Source organism: Gobius niger (assembly GCF_951799975.1).
Source record: "Gobius niger genome assembly, chromosome: 13".
Taxonomy (NCBI): domain Eukaryota; kingdom Metazoa; phylum Chordata; class Actinopteri; order Gobiiformes; family Gobiidae; genus Gobius; species Gobius niger.
In genome coordinates, this window is record NC_136864.1 from 12506583 (window position 1) to 12528067 (window position 21485).

The 21485-nt window shown below is 40.1% G+C and overlaps 1 protein-coding gene across 5 annotated transcripts in view; it reads left to right on the top strand.

Annotated features, from left to right (window-relative positions):
- pde1cb (phosphodiesterase 1C, calmodulin-dependent b) overlaps positions 1-21485 on the top strand; it is a 162439-nt gene that overhangs the window by 58458 nt on the left and 82496 nt on the right. For 2 of the 5 annotated variants that reach the window (XM_079569732.1, XM_079569734.1), the window contains exon 4: positions 10441-10467. The exons of 2 other annotated variants lie outside the window; for them this stretch is intronic. In XM_079569732.1, coding sequence (XP_079425858.1) covers positions 10441-10467 — 27 coding nt within the window. Of the gene's footprint in view, positions 1-1692; positions 2136-10440; positions 10468-21485 lie in introns of those variants that run through there. One more of the 5 variants, XM_079569735.1, reaches the window with a different exon arrangement.

Below are 21485 nucleotides of genomic sequence, written 5' to 3' on the forward strand. Positions count from 1 at the left end.
TAGTATTGTTTTTCTTATTTTTTGGTGAATAATTTGACCACCTACGAGACATGCAATTAATTATCACATTTCATACAGTGAGATTTGGATCTTTGTTACTAGGCAATTTCTCATTAGTGGATTGGTCACATTGGTCACAACTGGGGCTGTTGCCAATGTATTATGGACATCAGCGATATTACTTAAAAGGCTAGGATTTGTTCCTTTGGGCACATTTCTTGACTTTTTAGAAGAAACCATGGATTTATACTACTGACAGGAGCAAACATAAACCTGTTTTAGCCACAAATTCACCGACGCTGTCAGAACTAGCGTTTACTTTCAGTCTCTGACCCAGAGCTCTGCCACTGACACTGACACAGCAAACTCAGAAGGCACTGCAGTAAAACAATTTATCAGACAACTTCAAGCAGTAGACGATGGCCAAACAACACAGTTAGGCTACTAAACGTGATGATAAAGTTACATTAACATCTGCGCACATCGCCACACCTGTCTAGAAACTCCACAAACATGCAGCAGCTCCCGCACTTCACTTCTGTCATTGCCAGCTTTAAATCCATCCAAACGAGTCGTCAAATAATGAAATATATCCGTAAAACTGCAGCTCCAGTTTTAGGAGGACAACAACAAACAACAGACCGTGTGGAGCTTAAACCAATGAATGTGACTTTTCGCCCGCAAAGCACCTCCTCTGATTGGTCCATTATGCAGTCCATCACTCTGTCTGCCGATCAACGTCACTGTTGCTCTTTCTCATTTCCTGAAACAAAAGCTGCTCAACTCCTTGGAAAAACAGACGAGAGCAGGATCTGAGGCAGTGCAGTTTTTCTGCCAGCCTTAGTAAATAATTACCTCCCTCCGCTACTCAGACAGAAACCGGAACGACGTTCTCACGGAGGAAATAGTAATTAGATTACTTGTTACTGGGAAATTTAACGGAGTCACTAATGTGGTCATTTAAACGCCGTCATTCTCAACACTGTGGATAAGACAGTGACACAGACACAGGGGTCAGAGCTGGTCAGGATTTCGCCTGTAACTCCCTCTGCAGGCAGCAGTGGGAATGAAAACAAACGTTCAGTGTCTGCTATAACAGAGTGGTTTGCAACTCCATGATGCCGTGATGTCACTTCATCACGAGCACAGAACTGCTCAGAAAATGTGGAGGGCAGTTTGGTGTTGACCTTTGACACAATATAACCCAGTAAGTACAGATGGGAGCACTTTAGCCAGAACCAGATTACTCAGTTCTGCATGAAGTTTTGTCGAATAAACTCTACCAGGTACCAAATCTAAACTCATAACTTACTCAGGACTTGACTTGTTGCTTTCAGGCCACACTACAGTACATAACCATTTTTCAAACGTCGCTCGCCAGCTATTGATTTTTCTGGTCAAAATGCATTTTTTTCATAGCATGTAGCGCAGCCCAACAATATATACTTTAGTCACATCCTTGAAGCACCTCTCCTCTCTCTGTGGCTGCCCATGCTCTTTGCAGAAGCACTATTGGTCATTATGAGACTCCTCCCTTGGCTCCGCCTCTCTCCTCCCCCTTCACTCTGCCTATATGTGTGTGTGTGTGTATCTTAGTGAGAGAGAGCTCAGAGGCGAAACGTTAATCCCAGATTGCGCTGCTGCCGTCCTGCCGTCTGCATCCCGTTGTTGCTGGGAGGGCATGGCACTGCTCCAGCCCCCCTGCAAGAGAGGAGGAGGAGGAGGAGGAGGAGGAGGAGGAGAGCACTGAGCGAATGACACTCTACTCTCAGCCACAACCAAGAAGAGGAGAGAAAGAGACACTATTTCACCAGCAGCAGCAGCAGCGTGACTGACTTGCCGCTTCTACTCTTTTAAGTTTAGGCGTGTTGAAAAATTGTGAATGAAGACCAAAGAAGTTGTGTCTTGGGTATCTCCGTATCCCAACCTTTCTGATTGCCCGTTTCTTAAGACGGATTAAAGTTTATTTTGTTTTATCTATAGATTTTTTATTTTTTCATCTTGGCACATCTGGCCATCAGTTGTGCATCGGACATGGAGTCACCAACCAAAGAGATAGAAGAGTTCGAAAGCACGTCCTTGAAGTACCTCCAACCAGAACAAATTGAGAAAATTTGGCTCCGACTCAGAGGATTGTGAGTATATGGACTTTTTATTACTACTGTCAACAAGTGTTTGCGTCCAGTGTAGTGCGCTGTTGCTGGTATAAGAAATAAGCAATATATTCATAATTTATTATGTGTAGTCCCAGGAATATTCCTGAAAACAAATATGTATGTGTATTGCCTTCATGTTGGCAAGCTATACTGCCAACGTCTATCCACCTATAGATGATCTTTATCTGTGAATGAACTTTACAATATGAACTTTGTCCAAGCTCATAAAATAAGCAAGAAATTCCTTTATATGTATATGTAAGCAATATCTGAAGGAGCTTCAATAAAAAAAATGTTGTTTTAAGCATTAAATCATAATGTTAAGCTACATTTTCCAACATCTTATGCTTTATTTTTTAAGAAATTACATTATGTTTGACTAACTACACGTGACCATTGTAAATGTGTGTTTATTGGAGAGACACGTGCATATCTGTCAGAGAGGAAGCAACATGTGTCTTCAGCCTGTCATTTTTATTCATCTTTTATTTGCCTTTTGTTTGTATATTCATTCATATCCTTGTTCTTTTTGGATCATCAGCCTTGTTGATTGCTTTTGATTTACATTGTGCGAGTTGCTTTTGTGTGTGAGCGCGTGGGTGCGTGGGAATGATTGACAAAGGTATAAGGCATAAATATTCAAAACCCCAAACAAGACGAAAAAAGTCGACAAAAAAGTCAAAAGCTGCACATTTTTGCAGCTGTTTGATGCGTATATACTAAATAATGTAATAAAGTAAAATATCCTGTTCAGAGTCAAAGAAAACGTCACCAATTCCTGGGGAGCTCTCCAGAAGATACTCTAAAAACTCAAATGGCTTCACGCTTCTGCCAGCCAATCAACACCTCTGTGACCTCTCGCCCTGGGAACGCTGCCCACCACTCGCCAAATCTAAAACGGGAATTATCCACTGTTCATTTTCAGCTCCACGTCATTTTCTCTCAGCGGGGAGATAGAAAAGAGAGGTGTTGTTCAGAAAAATATCAAAGGAAAAAGCTCATTACTTACTCAGGACTTGTTGCTTACAACACACTGCAGTATATAACCATTTTTCAAACGCTACTCCCCAGCTTTTGATTAATCTGGTCAAAATGCATTTTTTTCACGACAAATTTAAAAATGTTATTTGGTGACTTTGTTGCATGGTAATAGGATGGGAACTAAAAATGTAACACCATGATGATTATGGCAGAAACACTTTGTAAAGACTAGGGCAGGGACAAAATATCGTATTGTATCGCTATACGTTTTGCTGCCATACCAAATATCACAATGCTTTCAATACTTGTGTTTGGAGGCGTTTTCATCATGCACTCCATTGTTTTCCTGTAACAGTTAAACAGCACTTTGTGTTCGTGCACTTTTCCGTCTTAACTCTTCAATAAATGCCATTTGGTTTATAAACTTTGGACACATGACTGTTTTCTTTTCACACTTTAAGGTAAACATAATACTTGTCATAATTACAGTACAGTACAATAGGATCAGCCTCTCAGTATTGTGATACGTATTGGTAGAACTACTATACAGCATATGAGGAATCTTAATTAAAATGCATAAAATCCAAGTGTTGATAGCCAAAATGAACATCACCAGCAATGTATTGAACAAAGAATATGACTGGGTGTCATATGGGTCTCTTTGGGAATAGGGATATACTGTATATAAGCAGCACAAGGCAGTACTTAAAAGACCTTTAATTAAATGGCCAGGCAAACCTTTGCAGGATTTGGATTGTCTTAATGTCCTGCTGCTATCGCAATCGCACGTTGAATGAAAAGTGTTTTATGTCAGAGTGACTGGTCTTTCCACGGGGCTGCATTGAACTCTTTTGGTCGTGTCTCCTTCATTTATTCATTTTGTTTTTTATTTTTGGCTTGTTTGTGTTGTGTCGCTCTGTCTCACCATCAAAATGTCACAGTCAGTTTCCTCGGTTGACTTCATTGTGTCCGTTCCAATTTTTGGGCCGCACAAAGTGGCTATCATCAGCATCTGTCTGTTGGGATGAGTGCGTCTGGTGTGTGAGTGAGTCAGAAGGAAAGGCCAGGCTTGTATTCAGTGGGGCCTCTATGGGAGCAGAGAGTCAGGGCAGTTCAAGTGATCGCTGTTAGGGACCAGAGACATTACTGTATATTAGCTTTGAAGCTTCTGTGCTAGAAACGAATGATCCGTTTTGACCTGAATTGGTATTTCAATGTTTACCGCTTGCTTACCAAATTAAATGGAAATCCAGTTCTTGTCAATGTGGTCAGTGGTCAGTTGCTTTCAAGGTCAACACAAACAAACAACTCATGTCACTCTTTTATTCAGTCACTATGAATAATTGAGAACGTTAATGAGAGGCCTGAGTAAAACAATGACCGTATTTTCCGGACTATAAATCACACTTTTTTTCATAGTTTGGCTGGAGGTGCGACTTATACTCAGGTGCAACTTATATATAAAAACATACAATTTCACATGTTTGTTATTTTCACACTTACAGCCGCTAGAGGGCGCTCTAGGTTTGTGTACCAGTATCTACTACGCCTGTACCACTGAAAATTTAAAGGTAATTTTAAAAGGTAATCGAGCTGGCGAAAAGCAGAGGTTACTCTAACTGCAATGAAGAAAACCAAAAAAGCTAATCGCGGGCTAAAGATGGGAACGAGAGGATCGAGTTTGCAAGTGGGTGCTTGAACAACGTGCTGCCGGGAGAGGCTTGTCAACGGTGCAGTTACGCCTCCATGCTCAGGTAGCTGCCAAGGCTGGTGCGACTTATACTCCGGAGCGATATATTTATATATATTTTTTCTTCTTCATTACGCATTTTTTGGCTGGTGCGACTTATGCTCCGGAAAATACGGTAATAAACCAAATAAACAAAACCTATAAAATAAAGACATTATTAGACATGTCATTAAACCATATTATTCAAAGAGCAGTTGCAGTTCTTGAAGTGAACAGGAGAGGGTTTTCACAATTTCCAACTGCAGGAATAATGCCTGTGACAAGTATTAGCGTAAAAGGTGTAGAGGTTTTACACCAGTGAGGAAAAGTTGAAAGAAAGAAGCCATTTTACTGAGAGAGAGAGTTCCATCATCCAAGGACAGAACTGGCACTAGCTCATAGCACCTACAGTATGAGGCTTGGGAAAAGTTAAGGAAAGTCTACATATAAAGTCACATGATCTGCCCATGTCCAATAAGGAAGTGAAATGATAACCATCGCCAAAACTGTCAAACCTGGGGAAAAAAGGAGAATTTTTAGCAATCTTTTTGAGGCTTCACGATATACTGTGCTCTTTACCCATCCCGGTGTCTTAGTACTTCAGGGACTACACTAGCCTTTAATCCCACAAAGAGCCTGTGTCTGAAGTGAGCATGTTCCCCCTGAAAAGCTTCCCGTTACAGATGTGATGCTGTGGTCTGTTTAATGGGCGCGGACTGACGGGAGGCTGCAGTTTATGGACAGAGGAAAGGTTGTGCATGTGCGTCGTGATCGGGATTGCATGTGTGTTCGAGCACGCTGGTGACATTTACTGTACGGAGCTTATCCACTGAGATTTGTTTGGCAGCTACATCACTCGGCTGTAGAGTGAGGTAGCATCACAACAACGTGTCTCAGCACAGGACTAGATATTAGAGTGGTGTCCTTATCACACAGTTAGTACACAGAATATACAAAGAATAACATATACTGCGGATAATGACATAGCTTCTTCATTATTAAATCTTAGTTGGTAAAGGTCCTGTTTTATTAAGGATTTTGAACTGCTTTTGAACACCTTAGTCTTGATATTTTTGCAATATAACATCAATTAATATCTAGGTGTCAAGAAAATACATCTACAGTGGCAAAACAAGTAAATACACCATTTGGAATTTGTCACATTTCTGCCTAAATTGGTCACTAAATTTGACAAAATGTAAGTGTTTGGGTGGTATTAGTTTAAGCAGACACTGTTTAATAATTCATGTGATTTTGATGAAGATCAAACTACATTTAGTGACCAATTTAGGCAGAAATGTAAAAAAAAAACGGTGTACATACTTTTTCTTGCCACTGTGTATTTTCAAGTTGTTATAAAATGTAATTATTCAAAAAGCCACATCGATTTTGGGACAGATGACAATAATGGCAGCTAGCAAGCATGCTAATCTGTGCGAGAAAGTGAATTTGATCACATACAGGATCAGAGCAAGTTTGGTAACGGTGTCTGGCCTGAACGCCTTTCCAGTAAATCGTGATTCTACATGATGACACGTCAGACTTTAAAAAGCTTATTATGAAGAGGATCCAAATTCTGGCTTTGTATTGCTGTATTGAGATATCTAACATTTATAGTACCTTAACCGGATGTACACCAATCATCCGTGGAGCTCTAACGGTCAGCGATCCATTCAAAGCCCTCGACAGCCTCTGAACAAGACCATGGCATTGTGTGAAGATGTATGACTTCCCCTAACAAGTGGCACCATGTTTTCCCTTTGCTGAATGGGCATCATGGATTTCCATTAATAAATCAGACGATTCCATGGATCAGCCTCAGCGTGACCCACTGATGGATGGAAATCAATGAATTATTTAATCACTTGATCAACACCCGAGTGAGAGCTCCCACCGGTAACAGAGATGTGTTGAGAGGCAGCCAATGACCTCTGTGTGACACTCTTACTGTGAATGAGAGGCTAAAATATTGAGTCGCTTTGGCACATTTTCACAGACTGTAAAATGAAGACTTATTGTGGCCTACTTCTTCCGAAAACCATAAGATAAAAGCAGCTGGCTCCGGAAGTTCTCGACTCCTATGGACTTTCCATTGAAACTATTTCACCCTTCTGTCAGTCAGTATTGAACACAGGCTTGTCATTCTTACATCCAGTTCTCCTTTTACTATTTTTATTTGTATTTTTGCCCTATATAATGCCCCTGAGCTGGCTCCAAAAACGCAGCCAAATTGCTAACATAAACGCGTTTCAGCAAGCCTCGCTCCTTCAGTCCATCCTTAATTTTACAGTCTATGGGGTGCATGAAGGTGGCAAGATAGAGCAAGTCGGCGATTGAACTACCTCAAGTCAAGAAGATCTTTAGCTAGAAAGTCTTGTGGCACAATTATATTACAAAAGTTGGATTCTTTTGCAGTAAAAAGTAACATGAGGCCCATACAAATACAAACTGGAGTAAAAGCAGTTCTGCGATCATGAGTTGGCCCTTGTTTCCTTATGGTTAAGAATCAGTTCGGCGTTCCGAGGAAAAGCCAAAGAATCCTGGCTCGCTCTTAAGGCATGGAAGACAGCGGTTTCATCTGTCGTGCACCTGTGACAGAGCTGTCCAACGACATCACTTTGCACATCCACGAAATGACTTTGCGCTCATCAAAAACTGCCACGGGGAAGCTTACTAGATAGTGTCTTTATAAATGTAAGTCCAGTTGTTTAATTTTAATTACAAAATTGAATTAACCTCTTACAGAGAATTCACATCATCTTTAATAACAACAACACTGTAATTGATAAAGTGTGAGTAGACTTTAGGTAAACGAAAGAAAACAAATACATTTTCATTAAATCCCACTAGCAAACGTTGCATAAGGTTCAATCCAATGTTAATGCAATTACAAGATTGCCATTTAAATGCTGCCTTGACTTGCCTCGCAGCCAGTTTTGCCAAGTCTTACTATACTTTACAATCTCTCTACTTTACCCTTGATTAAATTTGCACTGCACTGTGGCTGCCAATGCAATGAAAGCTTAAAAAAACAACAACAGAAAAACTCAGTTTGCAGGAGCCTTATAACTTTGTAAGCCGAACACCTGCCTGTAATGCATTTGCTCCTATTGAATTGTAATCTTGTGATGGATCCCGAATGAGCTCTGCGGTCCTCGGGGTCAGCAATAATACGCCGGCTTTTAACAGTTACTTTGCACAAACTTCCTTAGCTTGCGTTTTTTTTTTTCTACTTGGCGAGAGATATTGCTACAGACTAAGGGAACAAATCAGGCTAAGTGCCGCTAGCTGAGCCTGACTGGAATTTTAAATCAGTCCATATTAGTACAGTGGATGCTGGGCCACCCTGGCCACCACTTCAATATTATGAGCACTATCAGTGTGTAGCTTTTAGACGCGCACTGCACTCTTCTATGGCAGAGGCGTGGGAAGGTTTTAAGGCCAAATGTGCGGCTAAGTGATAGTGGGAGTGTTGTTGAATGTGACTGTGTGTAGGTGAACACTATGCAAATGTGTTTGGGACAAGCCATAGCTGTACGTGTGTTCATTTATTTATTCTGCAGAGTCAATTTAAGCTGCATTTCCATTACGCCCATTTAACATCCTCCATTTGAATAAGTAATTACAAAAGTTTGCTGTTTTCACTGCAGTGTGACTGTGACTGTGCTTAACTTGAAAACACTTTGTGATGTATAATTTCACAAACAAACAGAAAAAGACAGAAAGAAGAAAATGCTGAAGCTGTTTTTTAACAGCATAAATCTCACTGTTAATTCCACCAGTGCCATACCACTCCACACCACTAGATGGAGTCTAAATCTAGCTAGCAGACCTTTAATCCAGCAATTCCAAGTAGGTTTCTTTGTGTAAATATTGATAAAAAAGGGAATCATAGACGGTTTCTCTTCATTACCATCTGGTGGGGAAAGGAAAACATTGATTGAGTGTTGAACTTCAGATTCTATTTTGAAGGTGCCTTTCCTGGAACCATCCAAGGGGACATCTCTGAATGACTGGAGGGACTTCTGTATTGTTATATTCCAGCTGACACTAAAGCCCTCCATTATGTTCTATCTTAGAGACAATCTGACCATATTCCTCGGGGGGAATATTTATTAATCCATTGACAATAGTGCGTGGGCCTGTTTACACGTTGCCTAGTCCCCTGTAATCCCGCACAGAGACATTTCTACCCTCCGCTGATCTCAGATAAAGAGAATAGTGCAGGAAATGTGCTGGGGATTATTTTTTCAAGCCTAACGCAGGAACAAGGGACAAATAACTCACACTAGCGTCTATCGGTTCAGTGAATAAAGACCTACTGGACACTATGAGGTTAATGCATTTGTGGTTTAGCTGATGGCTTTGAAAAAAAAATGAAAAGATTTACCCTTAGATGCACAAATCACAGCAGCTGTGTACATTGTACAATAGTGACCGGAAATGTTCTTATTTAAAACAGTAAAAGTCATAATGGCATGTTGAATAAGTTGTCCTCAAATGGTATTATTTTACATGAAACCATGACTCAAGGATATAATACAGTACAAGTAGGGCTGCTCGATTATTGAAAAAAATAATAATCACCATTATTTTTATCATAATTGAAATCACGACTATTTGTTGCCTTTTAAAAAAAGTCTTCATTTTATTTATATATTTATTAATAAAAAAAACTATGCTTAATATTTTCTGTTTTCTGAACAGTACAAATGATTTCAAGTTTGCCTCGATTAAGGAGAGGTCTCTGTTTCACACCTGCCCCCTGCTGGCCAGCCCTCACACCTGCGCAAGCAAACTGAGCAGCGCGGCCTGATGACATCATCACACAGCGCTGTTTGTTTTTATGTCAGGCAAAAGCATGAGCCATGGCACGTGAAATGCGAAGGGAAAATAATCCCAGCGCCATAAAATAATGCTAATTTTGTAATCGTTAAAGTGTAATAATCGATATTTCTGATATGAAAAAAAAAGACACAAAACCTAGTGTTAGATTACCTCCAAATGCAACACTGACTTAACTTAACTTGTTATTCTTAAATCGTAATTGTTAGAGAATTAACGATGGTGTTCGAGAGGATAGATGAAAAACAGGCAGCAGTCTGGATGTCTTATACTGGAGAAGTGTCTTATACAGGAGAGGTTTATTTACCATCAAGTCTGTCTATGCTTCCACAGAAAAGGGATAAATACCCTCTCAGAGCGTCATACTCATACACAAGAATCTAAGCACCACAGTCAAGGCTATTTTATGTTATCCTCTAACAGTAATCTGAGTACTTTAGCGCGTTTCTAACACTGACTATGATCAGGTTCCACATTGGAAGCCACCGTTTAGCCAATACCAACACTGCGCAGACTTCTTGTCCAGTCCCAGTCACTTAGGACAAGCTCGATGTCATGTTCAAGTCTACAATTTGCAACTTATGAACGTGCAACAAGTCTCTATAACCTAAAGTCCAAGTGATAAGTCACAAGTCCAGAAAATGAGTTTTCTGATTGACCTATTATTCTCGTAGGTGTTTGCCTATGTGTGTTAACGCGTGGCTGTATTGCATGTGCTCTCTCTGGCAGGCGGAAGTACAAGAAGACGTCCCAGAGGTAAGACTTTGTGATGGGACTGTGGACATCGTGTTTCGTGATTCATATCCATCTATTCTTTAACGCATCTTCATAAAAAAAAACTAATACTCACCGATCAGGCAAAACATTATGACCTCCGAGTCGGACTCTCTCTTTATCATGGAGCCTGCCGTCGTGGTTGTTTACACATGAGGCGCTATGCTAGACAGGGGGTCCAAGTACTTACCATTGTTCCCTTCAATACATGAGCCTGGTGGTCACGATGTTCCGCCTGATCTGTGTAAATCCTTCGTCGTATTATTTATTTTTTACATAACAGTTAAAAAAAATGTCAGCTTTGTGATTATCATTTTCTAAAAGAAACATTGCACTTGCTGTGATTATGTTCTAGCTCCCCTCGTAATTACCACTCAATGGGACATCATGCAACTCTCCTTTCAAAACCCTTTGCTTTTTTCTTCTGTTGATTCTCATGTCAAAGCTTTATATTGTTGCAAATGTTTTTTCCGAAACGTGATCAGTTCTTGAATTGTTTGACAACTTTTTGAAAAGGTTTGCGACGGCGGAAAAAGCGCTTGCACAATCAAATCATTTCACCAATTGACTAAGTAACGGCGGATCGGATTGATTCGAGCTCGACGGATCTCGGTCATTATGAATCTGTAGATACTCATGGGAAATGAAGCTTTTACAATCGGCTCAAATGCGATTACTTATTGAGCAAAAGCCGCCTTTAATCAATGTGTTTTGCTGAGTCATCTGGTGCATGTCTATTACTTTGTGAGCGCGTATTCGATGGTATCTTTGGATGTCAGATCATTCAGGTGTACATGCTGCGGCTAATAAGCAGAAATCGCCCGGGCATGTACGGCATCCAGCCTTACAGTATGTTCGGCTTAATTTGTAAACGTGATCCTGTCAAGCTGTCGAAAGATTACTGGCACGCATCCTCATCAAACATCTGGGAAGTTCAGTCCGTCTCCAGATCTTGAGCAAGCCTTATTATTAGCCCATCATGCATGTTTGGGTTGCCAGTTTCTTTTTTTTTTCCATTGTAATTGTTTGAAGCATGTGCCTTACCTTGAACAGCGATCATTGTATAATTATTGCCAGTGCTTTTTTTCCCCCCAACATTTCGATTCCTTGAAACCTTGAGACAACCCAGATGAAATGGGTTTAACACTTTAACGGAAAAAAACAAAAATAGCACTATGTTTCTAGTTCGCCATTGTGGCATTTCCCTACAACCTGTGGGATTTGCGCGCTGTCGGAATAATTGATCCTCGCTCTGCTTACTGGCCCAGCGTGTGGTCTTATATGGGTTATAGCTATACCCTGTCTACATGCGTGATCGTGGTTGCCTATGGGTGGGTGCATCCCTTTGATTGACGTCTCCATATGTGCCTGTGTAGTTATGGCCCGGGCTAATTGGCAGAGAGGAGCACCAGGACATTGTCATTACCGACTCACCAGGACAACCCCTCGCACTCGCAGATGCTGCAACCAAGGTGGAGAAAGATACAGCCACTCGCTCACGGGAGTCTGTCGGAAGAAGGATGTTTTCATTGTGTGGTTTTGATCACGTGACTGTTGCGCTCTGTAATTAACCGCTTATGTGATTTTAAAGCTTTACAAAAAGGCATACGGTCACTTAAGTAACACAGTAAATACACCAGCTCTCACAGGCTGACAGCTAAATAGTAGCCGGGTTAATCCATTCAGCTTCTAAGCTAAGTGGGTTCGAGTCACCTCCATTTGAATTTTGCCTTTTTGACCAAATGTGATGCTTTATTTGAAATAGAAAACCTGCAGTTTGTTTTCTGGGTTCTTTGCCCACTATGGTTTATATTTGAGTGAGTTAACTCTTTAAGCTTTGGTATTTGGGAGATATTTTTGGCCAACTTAAGCTGGGAACAAACTAAAGAAGTTTTGGACAGATTTTTTAGCCCAATTTGCCACGAGAATTTGCCAGGGAAGTCTAACAGTACATGGTATGTTGTGAAGTGCATAAATACCGGTGCAGATCCCCTTAATAAATACCCACTGTGTAAACATGGCACATCAAAAGTATATGGCTTAAAGGAGCTATCCTTGATTTTTTAATTTTCTGTTAAATAAAATTTGTTTTGTCCTTTAGTATATGGTAAAAGCAGACATTTATCCAAAACACACTGGTTTTAAAGCCTTTTAAACAGTCATAAATGTCAGGCTAGTAGGCATTGTTTACAGTGAAGTGACAGTTTTCCTCCCTGAAAGTTGTGAAACCTGGTTTAAACTCAGTCCCTGTGACGAATTTTGATGTTGTAAATGCATTAGGAAAGTTTGAGATGAGTTTGGACCAGAAAATAGCAATTTGAAATTTGAGTGTTTCTTTATACAGGAGGTATAGCTCCTTTAAGGCAGTGGTTCCCAACTTTTTTTGTCTTATGGACCCCTTGGACCTTTCAGTGGTAGTTCGTGCACCCCCTAGCTCAAGGGTGTAGCAGGTTATTTCGAAAGCAATCACTCAAAAACGCTATTTCTCAGTAAAAACGCAATGTTCCGTTAAAAATTAAGCGAATTCTAAAATGGTTCCAAGTACCCCCTGCTAGGTCCTTGAGTACCCCCAAGGGTCCCCGTACCCCTGGTTGGGAAACACTAGTTTAAGTGTTTCCCAAGGTAAGTCAATACGAGCGATCACTGTTATTGTTTACTTCCGCAATTTTCGCCGGATGTTTTGGTGAATGGTAGGCAACAGCTGATGCATCAGGGCCTCTAACACGGTTTTATGATTGATCTGTTACAGAGCAAGAGAAGCAATGCCCTGTTTGTGAACATTGTCTTTTGCCAATCATAGGATTCTTATCATTTGTTTAAAACGTAAAATGCCGACCACGACCCCCGGATGTGACGACATCGCGATCGCTCGTATTGAGAACCGATTCTCATTTACAATGACGACCAGGCCAAGGTGCATTAGAAAGCAGTACAGTCAAGGCATAAATACACATCCAACAAACAAATGAGGTTACGCCAAAAAACATTCTCTCTTGGCAGCAGCAAAGAGGCATTACAAAAACAGCTTAGAAGGCGTCCCAAGCAGAGAATATGGTCAGAATTGGATTTAGATGTAATTAATGCAGTCCAATTCACAGTTATTGCAGAGTGGGGTTTATAGTTTATGGTTCATGGTTTACTCTCCATGGGAGGGGCGGAGGGAGGGGAAAGGGGCATCATTAAGCAGCCTCACTGCGTAAGGATTCAGGCCAGACTGGATTTACTGGCGCCAATGGACCTGCACCTTCTCCCTGAGGGCAGCAGGTGGAACAGGTGATGGGCTGGGTGATGCCGGTCCCGCAGGATGTTGTGCACTCTCCTCAGACAGTGGGGGTTGTAGTACTGATCTCTGGGAAAGTGGTTCCAATGATTTTACCCGCTGGAGCTCTTCTCCCAAACAATTCTCCCAAACTCCTAATGTGTGTGGTGTCAGTGCGCTTGTGTTTATTTATCGGGTAGCTGCCTCCAAAACCACAAGTCTTCAGGAACAAACATGTTTGAAGCAAATCGTTGCAAGAAACAGGTAGTGTGTGGTCCTGCATCAGGTCTCACACTTGTCAGAATCGTTTAGTCTGTGGCTTCATTAGTGATTCATTATGAGAAAATGTCTGTGGTCTGCACACTTTGTATCGTGTTTTTTAGAAATAACAAATTATTGTGAAATCCCCCGGTGTATCCCAGGCCAATGGGCAAAGTGTTTAGATATACTGTAAGGATTCATTTACTCATTATTTATATTTGTACTGAACTTTTGTAACTAGGGATGCACCGATATCGGAGGCGATAGAATATCGGGTATTGGCTTTAAATATCTGATACTGAACCGATACCAGTTTTGGCTCTCAATGCCTTAAAAACACAATTTTAACCAAACAAATCTAAGTGAAAATGGGCCTGCTGTACCTCATTATGACGGGCAGAACAGTGTTTTTATATTTTAATTCAGTTTTAGTCTTAGTCTTTTGACAAAAATGTAATTCAATTTTAGTCGATATTTAGTCAAAAAAAATATCTTTAATTTTAGTCTAGTTTTAGTCGACTAAAATTAAGACAAATTTAATCGTCTTTACATTTATAATATTTATTTTAATCATATTTAATCAAAGTCCTGCTTCATGGAGCTGCTCCCACATGAACAAAGCTCAGAGCTGTGAATTTACATGATCTGAGGCTCTTTCAGACGCTCAATAGAAGTTTGGATGATTTTAGTCTCTCCTTTTCATTTTTATTTAGTCTTATTTTACTCGAGTAAAATATATGGACAGTTTAGTCATAGTTGTAGTTAGTTTATTTTAGTTTTCGTCCAATTTTAGTCGTCAAAAATATCACTTTGACTAAAATTAAGACTAAATATTTTAGTCGACGAAATTATCATGGGGCAGAACCTGGAGAATTCAATCGCTGAGTTACTTTTAACCTCCGCAAATGTATTTTGAGCACTGGGCAAAATGCCGCGGCTAGCAACAGCATGCTAAAGCTAGCGGGAGCATGCTATGATAGAAATACCTGCAAGTATAATAAGTAAGGGATTATGCACGACGAGGTGTCCATTATCAGAAATAACTCCAGTTATTCTGATAATGGACACCTCGCCGTGCATTATCCCACTTGCATGGTCCCGCCAACTGAAACTGTTCATTGGGGCCTGTTTGCTTATTTTTTTAAGGGACTTATTTCACTTTTTAATCAGTTTTACCTGAAAGTAGTTCCAGCTCAGTTGTTCATCGTTACTATGGAAACAGCTGCAAGTGGAGTGATATAGAACATGATTTATTTTTTTCATTATCACTTTTTAATGGACACCTTCTAGCCAATCAGAATCGAGTATTCACCCAGACCATGGTATAAAATAAAACAACCTCTGCTGTTTATGAAATGCTGAAGAATAACTGACCAAACATGTTTGTAATGCACAAGTTGTAATGATCAGATCACTTTATGTTAATATTAATGTAAAACAGCCTGTGCCAAGGATAGTGTGATAATTGTTTTTCCGTTGGTTTATTAATACATTTATTTGATTTGTAACATCATGACAATAAAAGATAAGACTTTATTGATCTCAAAATGGCATCTCTGTTTGTAACTTTTTTATATTGCCTCAAATTAACCCTGTCTCGCAATAGTCAAACGTGAATAAAGTAGAATTATTATTATTATTTTTTCTAAATTGATAATAAATGTTTTTCAATTTCAATTAAATACATTTTTGTAGAGCCCAGTATCAAAACAGAAGTCGCTTCACAGCAGTAATAGCATAGGACAATAATCCTGATGTCCGTCCAGGCGAACTAACGAGCGATGTTACTACTAGGTCTGTAAGCAGGGCACAGTGTCATTCCCTGTGGAAGAGCATTTAAAAGCCCATTCACTCCTGCCTAACCTCCAGATTTCATTGTACCTCAGGTGTTGACCCCTGCAAAATAAAGTGTATTTTTCCACTCTGTCGCACTGCTCACAGTTTGTTGTTTGCTCAGTTTGTTGCCGGATACAGATTGTGTGTTTTCGGTGGCAGAATGAGTCACTGCTCAGACTTCTACATTTCTGCTTGACCTCACTTTTGCTTTTGTAAACACTGCCTGCTGTTTCCAGTTGTTTGTGAGCTCACGGCGAACTTACCGTGCTGAAGGTCGGAAGATTTCTGTGTGACTCTAAAGCTGAAGTTTCAGTTTCAGCTGGAAAATGTGTGGGGGATACTAAAGCTTGGATATTTGTGTCAAGAATCTTTGGTCAAGCACAGCAAAGGCGTTTACTCCGAAGGAAACATCTACACTGATGACTTTCCCTTCAGTCATATTGACTTTTTGGCTGAAATAAATCATTGAACAAGAGTAAGATCAATTCCCCAGCGACTTTAGCTCAGTGTATTGTCAGTTGTTTCGTTCTTTTGTCTAATATATTTATGCTTTGCTATATTTGTTTAGTGTTTTCAACCTTTATATATTGTTCCACTGGACTGCTTTATGATGAGATCACTTTGCCAATGAGTTAAAGCTTGACAGGATTAGGGGTGTCACGGTATGAAAATTAAACCTCACAGTTATTGTGTCTAAAATGATCACGGTTTTCAGTATTATCGCTGTATTTCTTTAGAACTTTGTTGAATATGTTCAGAAAGCATTGACAGACCTACACAAACTGGTGTTGTTGAGCATTTGAGGGTATTACATGTGCTAATTCTAGCACCAGAAACATGTTTTAATATTTCCGGACAACTAAATAAACCCTCTAAATCAGGAAAATATTGTCCTGCTTGTGCTTTGCAGATTTGGGGAAGTGTCATCAGACAGTAATCATTGTTAAATTTATAATAATGCGGCGACAGTGCCCCCTGGGAGCCCCGTAATGCTTTGTGCCATGTCAATATGGAAGTATCCGCGACACGGTGGCGCTGCGGCTGCACTATGGGGCGACTCGTTGGATTCTCCCTCAACCCAGAGTCCCCACATCACGCATTTCACTAAAACGCTAACTTTGCCTTAGTTGCATTGGTTGTAGAGTTGTGGGTGAGGTTAAAGGCCAAACCACCTTTGCTCTGCCTGATCCCGTCAGACCTTAGAAGCTAAGCAGGCCTGGTTGGTACTTGGATGGGAGACCGTTTGGTAACACCAGGAAGCCTGTGTGAATGTAGTGCGCGAGTAAAAAAACAGACTGGTTGCCTCGCTTCCGTCAGTCTACCCCAGGGCAGTATGAGTATGGAGTGGATTAATAATGACAACAGTGTAGCACTTTGAGAAACCTGGTAATACAGGCTCATAAAGCGCAATTCAGGTGTAAGGCATTAATATTATTATTATTATTAATAACAACCACAGATGAGTCAGGAAGTTTTGCTGCCTATAGCAGACACTTTTTTGCTGCACGTTCTGCAAACGGATATCTGTATTCTATCAACTGTCCCTTGGCAATCTTAAAATACACAGAATATGCCCAGACTTCAGACTTAGTCCTGTGATAGATGTCCTGAGCACTGTCGTCTCCTCCTTCGGACACGATTCAAACTTCAGGAAAGTTTTGTTTTGGTTGTAAGCTATGAAGACGGTGTCTGGTAAGGCTCACCGTGCCTACACCGCGATACCATTTTTATGTCACTTGTTTGTTGCTTTTTCATAACTGGTTTTGCTGTGGTTTTGTCGCCTGTTTTGTTTTGTTCTTGTTTCTTTTTCATCACTTTATTGATGCTTTTTTTGCTACATTTTCATCCTCATTTACGTGGATTATGCTTTTTTTTCAAGAAGTTTTTAGACTTGGGTAAAGCTGAACTGGAGAAAATGTGCTCAGGTGAGGGTTAAGAGGTTAAAACCGTACTTGTTATAGTCAACATTTTTATCGGGGTTTACTGCTACACCGTGACATTCCTAGACAGGATGTTCAAAACTTTGCATTTTATGTCTCTCATTTCCCGCACCGTTCTCACCGTTTTCAACACAAATGTGCTGAAAAGTTTGAAGAGGCAGACTGAATAGGACTGATTTGTTGGTAAGAGTCTGCATCCACGTCCAAGTTATTTTCCCTGCAAATTTTGCGAGGCTGCCTTTACCCTTTCCACAAAGTCAAGTATGATCACCGTGGATCGTTAATCTTTCTGTTTTTCTATAGGACAGCCTTTTCGTTCGACAAAGAGAGAAAAACATTTGCATAAAAATACCAGCAGACAGTGCCGTGAATGGAGCACTTGAACACATTGACTCGGGGAGAGGAGGACAGAAAATTGAACTATTTGGTTAATGTCAGTAATCAGGCCGCAGATCTTCCAGGCATTGGCAAGAACAGCCCATTAGCAGGGCCATTATCCCAACCACGCTTTCTCTCCCCCTTTTGTGTTTCTGGGCCATTTGACAGTCATCACAGCTACCGCCCAATTGAGTTCTTCATTCAGAGCAATAATAAAATACTTTTATTGTTTTCACATTTGGATTAGTCGATAATTAAGACAGTTTCGTCTCATACAACATTGGTTTTTCCCTAATGGTCGGAGAGGGAAGTGCAAAATAATGATGCTCTTTGATATTGGATTTAAAGCACCAACATGTGGCCTGTAACTTTGATTCCATCGCCTTATCTGTAAGTGAAGCCCATCATTGCAGTGAAGTGGAATTAACCTGTCAACAATGGAATAATAGTGCAATGCTTTTCCAATCCCCTTTGTAGACCAGGCAAATAAAGAGGGGCGTGATCCTGTTACACATATTCTCAGTAGATGCTATTTATTCTTCTTTATCAATTCAAACTACCAAACACCTATGGTTCATTTCAAACTCAATTTGCTTCATAGGTGGATATTCTTTGCGGGGCCACTGAAATACGATATTTCGATAATAAAATGAAAATCGTTTTAAAGGAACTGTAACAAATGTGACAAAAGCAGGGCTGCCAGCCTGTGTCCCGACAATCGACTGTTCAGCCAAACTGGGTTAATTGATTATCCCAAGGGCAGAACAACTGTAAACATTAGTGAACAAATCACGTTGTTAGATGAACCTCTGGCTGTTTAGAATCACATCGCTCTAAAACCAAGCCCTTAGAAAAGCATAGTGAATTATTTATGAGAAATTGAAGACTTTGAATGAAGAGAAATCTAATTCACTGCCACCACCCACAGCACTATTTTACATTTACTCACAGTATTATAATTTTACACGTATAATTACAAGTGGCATTTTGATTTTCTAGCTTGGGCAGCCAGCCACTTTCTGTTTAATTTAGCTATTTATCCGACAGATGTCTTGGCGGAGTCACTACCGCCGGCCATCTTGCCACAGGGAAGCTTTCTGACGAGCTCTGTGGTATCTGAAGTATGGTAGGAACACATATCCTCTTATCTCGCTAAAATCTTGACGGATTTATGTATATGTATGCAGTGTCATGACTACATCTCTGACGTTTATAACAAACCAAACCGTTTGAAAAGTTGAAGTTATGGTTATTTAAAAAGTACATGCACCATAAAACACAATGTTATGAGTGAGTGAGGTCCCTGTGGCAAGATGGCCGCCGTGTGCGGACGTCTAGCCTTTATTATATGATATCTATGGTTACGTGTAGCTAACGTCATAAAAACAAAACAGAGATAATGGGGGAAAGAGAAGGAAAAGCAGTTTTGCTTGGTGGCATTATTACTATTTTTGGTTTATATTTTGCCAAAAGTAACTCAAAAGTAACTAAAAGTAGAGTAACTGAACTACATTATATGTAATAGATACATATAATATATTACAAACATATTACATTTTTAATTACTAATACAGAATATATTACAGTTTTAAGGTAACTTGCATGGTTTTCTCCCCCGGTTTCTTATTATATCATTTTTATTTATTTTATCACTCCTATAAGCCAGTATTTTTATTTTGTTACAATGTGTGTGTCAGAGTTTGATGATATAGTGCTCTAACATTAAAGCAGAACTAAGTAACTTTTGACCTATATACAACTTATAAGCGTCACTGCATGTTGCGTTTTATTACTCAATAATTGTCCGTGAGAGTAAATACTACGCTGACAGAAAAGACAAAGGGAGAGAGGGATATTGTACATCCAATTACACAATGGAGATTCTTTCATTTTTTACACAAACTTGGCTGTAAACATGGCTAAAGTGGCGCTAGCCCGCAGTTAGCTTTGCCCATTAGCCTGTTAGCTTCTTCTTTGTGATTCCATTAGTGCGTAGTGTTCCTCCGACCCGTGGCAGGGAGATGAAAGGCCCCCCAATCATCCCATTAACACTTGTATTACTCCCAGAGGGACTACGAAAAGGATTCATTAAGGTAAACATGCTACTTTGTTCTGCTTTAACATGTCTTGGTGTTCGATTTATTCAATGTAATCTAGCACACTCAAACCACAATAGATAGATTGTATTATGTACGGCTGAGACAGTCCAGTGATTGCGCCTCTTTGAGCCTCCCTCCTCTCGTTTTACTACCTGATGATTAGTGAGCTAATTGCCTGGTGCTCCCTAAACACAGAGCTTGGGGCGAATTACATTCTTCACAACCATCTGAACAGTTCACCCATCACTAAGTGTCAGGTGATGGTTTCATGGCTGAAGTGGCTGCTCGAGTTAGCTTGCGTCACAGCGGGTTTCCTAAGAGATAGACCATGGATGATTTCAAAGAGGATGGGTACAATCTCCGCTGGCCGGTTGCTGATTCAATTAGTGGCTGTTCCACGTTACTGCAGCAAAAGATCCCAGTATTTTGTCTGCTGTCATTTATATCGCCAGCTATATTGTTATCGCAATATTTGTTATAAACTGTGAATGAATGATGGCATACATTTGAGGCTACACTGCCTTGTACATATTCAAGTTGACCAGTCTTTTGATGCTGCTGCACGGGGCATCATGTCAGGAAACCAAACCTGGGACTCTCTGTTGTGATGCAGCCAATTATGCTAGATTACAAACAGGATTTCCATTTATTTTTAGTATATTAGTATATTTGGAAACACTTCACAATAACTTAACACCTTATTTAGCCTTAATAGATTATGAATTAGCACTTAATTCATCTTGAACAATTCATTACTTAAAGGGACACTGCGTAACTATTGGACTATACTGTTGCCATTAGTGCGACACAGAAAAATACTATTACTGCAGGGAATAATCAAAGAAAGGATTTGGATGAGAACCTAACCTATTTTAAGCTCAGATTCTACTGACTTTAGTCACATCTCCATGGAGATGAGCTGGAGACGTACCCACTCCGGGTAAGGTTACAGTTATGTCTTAGGAGAGCTGAGCCGCTCACAGCAAAAACACATGTTTGTTTTTACATTTATGAAGTATTTTTCCAACGATGAAATGATCTATCATAAAATAAATGCTAGTATTTCAATTTTATTTAGAAGTAAAATTCTACACGGTGTGCCTTTAAGTGTGACTATCACTTAACCTCTTAACGGGACTATACAGAGTTTAAAAATGTTCAAATTATGTATTTTCATCCCCCTACATGTTCCAACAATGTCCTAAGGTGTAGAATGAGCTCAGACCG